Genomic DNA, 6,331 nt, shown 5'->3' with positions numbered 1-6,331 from the left:
CCTTACGCTCGAGGTTCTACTTTTGTTTTAGGAAAAGCGTCTACCTATTTAAGCGCTACATTTGACGTACAACAAAGAAAGAAAAAACAGTCTTTATTTTTATTGTTACTTTTGACGTGCAACAAAGAAAGAAAAAAAGGTACTTTTGTATATTGCAAAAGTTTTCATGAAATGTTGCTCGTACATGCATGTGCGGGTGGTGCCTTCTTTTTTATGTTATGTTTGTTTGTATGCTTGTACTTTTTATGTTTTGGCCATTTCCGTTGAATGACAAAAAAATTAGAGCAAAGTGCCATTTTTGTGCCTCAACTTATCGTGAAATGTTGCTCGTACATGTATGTGCGGGGGATACTGCTATCTATAGAGATACTAAGCTCTCATGATTTGAAGTGTTGTGGTGCTTCAGGGGTTGTGGGGTCGGCGAGGGCCCCACTTGTAAGATTGTGTGTTGTTTGGTTTATTTGTTTTTTCCTTTTATATTTTATTTTCCACGTTTTAATTCACATGTGCTTAGTAAAATTTGTAAACATTAAAAACAAAAACAGTTTTTAGATTCACTAATATTCATTACATTTGCGGATATTTTTGAAGTTCGCGATCATTTTTAAAGTTTGTGAACACTTTTAAAATACGAAAAATTGTTTAATTTGTGATTTTTTAAATCCATGAATATGTTTTAAAGTTTGTGACTGTTTTTCTAAAATTAATGGTTTTAGAATTCGTGATATATTCCTTGAACATATTTTAATTAAGCTAACTTTTTCAAATGGAAATGATCATTGTTTTTTTTTCTTAGCAAGCATTAGGCGACCGAGAAAAACTAAGTGAGCAACAAGAGCATGGAGCCAAGCCGAGCGGACATGAACTTCGTGGGCTGGCATATGTGAGTGTTATAGCAACACTTTCCATGGTTTTAGCATGGAAAAGGAGCTCTCAAGAGGCTCAGACGACCACTATAGACTGACACCAAGGCCGAAACGTGTAAATACACCACAATCACACACCAAACAATTTCATTCTTCTCTAGGAACAAATACAGTCTCCAACAGCAATCTGACACAATATATGAACGAAAAAACAGTTTCTAAACATAACTAAAACACAAGTCAACACAGATAAAATCCAAGAAAAACATCCAATCATAATAATCGACTAGATATAAAAGAATTAATCCCAGAATGAAGAACGGCGCAGCAATGCGCGCGTTAGCCTCTAGTATTATCGCAAGCTGGCTAAAAGAGAGAGTGCACGTGGACAGAGAGAGAGAGAGACGTACTGTATATAGTTAGACATACATCTCACAGTGATGACCGGATTAGGTCACTAAACTTGGCATATAGCATGTCGTGGAAATCCTTGATAATTGTTGCCTCGAGACACACGATGATGCGCACGCTGCCGCCGTCGCCGTCTCCGTCTCCGTCACCGTCCATCATATAGACACGGCCGCCGCGCTCAGACTCGGCACGCATCATCATCACCGGCTTCCCCCATCCAAAGTCCGTGTCGTAGATCGGCATGCCAAGCCAACTGACCACCCTCAGCTCAGTCGTCGGCAAGCTGCCCTGCGCCGGCCGGCTGTCCCTCTCCGCCAGCTCGAAGTAGTCGATTGCCGACCAGACCAGCTCGTCATCGACCCGCCCGATGGTTCCCTTGATTCGGCTGGCCACGGAGCTCAGCTCCTCCGAGACGATGCCACGCACCTCGCTGGTGACTCCCACGCGTATGACCGCGTTGCCGAAGTAGCCGGTCGGGAGCGGCGGCGCCAGTTTGCGACGGATGCTGACCGGGAAGGTGAGGCGTGTGGTGGCGTCCGGCGGCATGGGCCGAGTGGCGGACACGCATTTCCAGATATGGGCGGTCAGGGCACAGAAGGTGCTGACGGCTCTGCCACCGCATGCCTGCTTAAGAGCCTCGAGCTGGTCCTTGGAGACGAGGAAGGCCTCGGACCTGAGAGGAACCCCCGAGGACTCGCACAAGTTCACCATTGGGCAGAACACAGAGAGAGCATCGGGGTGGACCGCCGGCGGGGAGCGGGGACGGAGGAGGAAGCGATCGTGGCAAGGGGGCTCCGCCTCCACGGCGGACATGTCACCGGTCCTGGAAATGGCAGCCCACGTCCGGGTGAAGTGGGAAGTGCTGCTTCCGTCGACGACGAAGTGATGCACCGCCAGTCCGATGGCCACCCCGCCACACTTGAAGAAGGTGAGTTGGACGCCGCAGACGATGCTTGGCGGCTCCATGCGGGGAACAAAGAGCCTCCTTAGCTTGGACGATGGTCGGCCGTGAAAGTCAGCAACGGTGAGGTCCTCCGATCGAGCAACAACAAAGAGCACACCTTGATTGCCGCAGTTGACCTCCGCCCGGCCATCACCGTCATCGCCGATGCGGCCGGCCAACGGGTAGAAGGTCACCAAGGCCTTGGCCAGAGCGGCCTTTAGCCTGGTAACGTTGAAGAAGCCGTCGGTGGCTTGGACGCCATCACCGGAGCGGTAGAACCAGAGGAGTGGCGTGTGGCGTCTAGTGGCCTTGAGGTCGAGCTGGGAGAGCCAGAGGCTTTTCGGCGGTGTCTCGTCGCTCGCCGCAACTAGGCTGGACTCCACCACCCTCACCTCCTCCTCCTCCTCCACGCCCATTATCTTGCCACCTCACAAGTCAGAAACCACAATGCATTCGTAGTTTGAACTGGCAAGAGCGTCAAAGGTTTATCAGCGATCCATCCATCTGCTCACGCACTATTGAAATCACGAAATTACTAATTATTAATACGCCTGTCGGTTGGTACATGATATAGACTCGTAGGAAAAGTAAAGTATAGACATAAGTGCGGTAGCTGCACCAACCCTGTACGTTTGCAGACGCTGCCACGCATCCTCCATGTGCATTATTCACATCTACGACCAACAACTTTACTACTACCACCGACGGATGCATGACCGCCTGTTCGAGCAACTAGTCCTGTGTCAACGACCAAGGCCACTACTGAGATGAGGAACAACCAGATCAACCAGAACAAAACCGGCTGATCGGGCAACGAGAAGCGCTGCCTCATCAGGATTATCGCACACCGAGACCAACCAGGGAGAAGGGCGCATCATCGCGAAGCCAGCTCGGATCGTGCCCGAAATAAATCTCGGTGGACAAAGGCGGAGCCACAAATTTTAACTGATATTTTCTTTTAGAAAAGAAGATTAAACTCCCGGCCGATGCATGCAACCATCTTTATTAATTATTTCACAAAGATTTGACAAGAACATATATCAATCCACCCGAAGCCACCACTCACACCTACAAATTCGATAAGATGTAGTGCTCTCACTCCACATATCTAAAACCGGTATCGTCGCCGATCTATCCACATAACATATCAGGACCAACAACCAGTGCAACAGACCTAAAGCGCACATCACATGCACATGTTTTAGAAGCTGCCATCACCATCGGACCACCGACCCATCTTCGGGAGGATATCTGGATCATCCTTGTTAGTCTGGACCTCCGTCGACGCAACCACGGCGCCCAACGGCCCCACCGCTCTGTGCTCGTCTATCCAGATGCGAAGACTCTGAAAGATCTGTCATGCGTAGCACCTACCAACTAGGCATAACTAAGTGTAGCACCTGTCGGCCAGGCATGACTTGACAGCTCCACCGAAGCTCCATGCAAGACGAAACCGCTCCACCTCCTGCCTCCGTCTTCCAACGCTGCTCCACAAACGATGCTCGTAAAAGAGAAACGGCACCGCGATACCGCCATCGTCTGATCTGGAAGACTAGATCATAGGGTTTCCCCCGAAGTAGCACGAGTGGGTCGACAACAATTACACAATGATGCCTTCATCAAGGTAACGGCGCAAAACGCCGCCATCGCCCACCAACTCGGTTTTCACCGGCAACTATGTCTCCCAAACACGCAGCCGGGACTAGATGACGGATCATCAGATCCGACCACCCAGCCTCAGGCCGACCACCTCCGGCAAAGAAGGTGGTCGCCACCGCCACCCCTAGGGTCAGAGCCCCCGACGTCCTCGTGTTGTAGGTCGAGCCCAGTGGAAGCATGCCATTGACGGAACAGGGATGGTACACGACAGTAGCTTGTGCGGCCCGCCGAAACCCATCTGGGATCAGATCGGGCACCCAAGCCGCCGCCCTAGGACCCGTCATCGTACGCTGCCACCTGCATGCGAAACTGGCGCCGGTGCCCCGCGCCACTACCATATGTCCGTCCGGCATGGACCGCCGCCCCCCTGACCGGATTTGGCCGAGAAGAAGCGCCGCCGCCACCGCTGCGGCGCACAGGCTTTGCTTGCAAGCCCCCGGCGGCGGCGGTGGTAGGGGAGATGGCTTTGGAGAGGACCGGGGGAAGGGGGCGGGGGCACTCCGGTGCGGCGCAGCGGCGCCGCATGCTTGTGGGAGCTGATGGGTTTCAGATTCGCTGATTCCTCGTGTGTTTTCTTTGGGTGCAGGTTGCTTTGATCTGTACAAGCTGCTACTGCTCCAGGTGGACAAGGAAGCCCTCATGGTTACTGCTGCACTATAGTCTGCTTTTCATTTTTTGAACAAGATGTATTAATGTTAAGTTGACATTACTGTTGCCTTGAGCTGCATACACTTACTAACATAGATCCTGGTATCCTGTTGTTTACTGTAAGACTTGTTGTTTAGCAAGGCTTGAGTAATTTAGTGTACTGCATCTTTAGTTTCAATTGAAATTTTTATCATGCTACTGTGACATCTACTGAAAATTTTGAACAAATGAAAGGAGTACTGCAGTTACAAATGGAGCCTACAAATTTTGTACATCTACTGTACTCATTTTTAGTTATCTGTAGTTACAAAGCATCAATTGTAAGACTGTAACTAAACATATCTTCTTATCCTCTTTGATTTTACTCATACACATGCTTATGATCCTGTTAACAACATAGCGTTTGTAATATGATCCTGTTTGTAATATGATTACAATAGCAGAGTTGACAACAGAGCGTTTGTAATGTGGCCTCGTTGCTGTTCTCTTTTTCATGTGCAGTGCTACTGTTATGTCTGTGATGCTCCAGCTCCATGCAAGCATTGGTGCAAAGGGCTCTGTCAAGCAGGTCTCCTGGTAAGCGTTTCGTTTCTGCTCCGTCCCCCATCCGCCTTTGTCTGTTCATTCAAACTGGTGGTGCTGCGAGATGGGTTTGCTTGTGGATTGTTATAATAAATGTGTGGCCTATCTAGTCTGCTGCTGATAGAAATATAGATGTGTGGCCTATCTAGTGTGCTGCTGATAATCTTTTTTTACATCACTTGGCAGGTACCATAATCTCTTTTTACCTCACTGTACTATAGGAATAAATGTGTGGCCTATCTAGTGTGCTGCTGATAGAAATATAGATGGAAGATTAGTTGACCAGTTATGCAATCTATAATCCTTCATATATATTGTTGTTGTCTATGTGCGCTGCTGCTTCATACATGTTTAATAAAATCTATCAAGCAGTTGTTGTCATGTCATGCTTGCTGTATTAATAGCCAATTTAGTTGTGTATTGCCACTTCTATTTTGCTACTGAACACCTTCCAACTTAAATGTTGAATTGCCTTGTACACATAATTGTTTGTAATCTATGGGAAAGCCGTTAATAGTCAGCTGACCTTGTGAACTGTATAAATATATCAAAATCTTGTGTTGTTAAATTGAGCTTATTGTCAATTCTTGCTTATAAGCTATGTTTGATGCTGCCTATAGGTTCTTATTCTTCTTTTTTTCATAGGTGAAGTATCAAGTGCGAAGTCGTGAAGCCTATCAGCAAGAGTAGCATATTATGTATTGTAATATCAGGCAGAGTGTAATATTAGTCAGACTAGCATATAATGTATTGTAATATTTAGTGTTGTTTTGGATGAATTTCATTCGCTCTAGTCTGTTTGAAATATTGATTGTGTATATAACTTCAATACTATAAAATGGAAACCTGACCAGGGGGACATATTTATGAAAATTGTTTGACAAATTTTGAAATTTCTGACGTGTGGGTCCAATTGTGATATCAGCATGACAAGTGGGACCAATCTGACCTGTGGGGCCAGCACAAAAATAATATGGCTGAAAATAGAAAATTAATAGTAATGGCCCAGAAAATAAAAATGTTGAATTGTTGGGCCAGGCCCATGTATCTGACCAGAATTAAAAAGAAAAATAACATTAAATGGGCTGAATTCTTGGGCTAGGCCCATGTAGAAAACCGAATTGGACCGGGCTGAATCTTGTGCCACATCAGCTTGCCATGCTGGATGCCTACGTGGCCTGGGGAGGTTGCTAGTGACCAAAACGCCACAATGGACATATTT

At 47.3% G+C, this 6,331-nt stretch overlaps 1 protein-coding gene across 1 annotated transcript; it reads right to left on the bottom strand.

Annotated features, from left to right (window-relative positions):
- Window positions 1-1,066: 1,066 nt before the first annotated feature.
- LOC123115594 (putrescine hydroxycinnamoyltransferase 1) lies at window positions 1,067-2,714 on the bottom strand. The gene has a single exon (XM_044536719.1). The coding sequence runs from the start codon at window positions 2,634-2,636 to the stop codon at window positions 1,299-1,301; it is 1,338 nt and encodes a 445-aa protein (XP_044392654.1). The 5' UTR covers window positions 2,637-2,714; the 3' UTR covers window positions 1,067-1,298.
- Window positions 2,715-6,331: the final 3,617 nt, after the last annotated feature.

The sequence above is a fragment of the Triticum aestivum genome, chromosome 5B (assembly GCF_018294505.1).
Source record: "Triticum aestivum cultivar Chinese Spring chromosome 5B, IWGSC CS RefSeq v2.1, whole genome shotgun sequence".
NCBI lineage: Eukaryota > Viridiplantae > Streptophyta > Magnoliopsida > Poales > Poaceae > Triticum > Triticum aestivum.
Note: the sequence above shows the minus strand (reverse complement) of the source record. Positions and strands in the feature narration are given on the sequence as shown.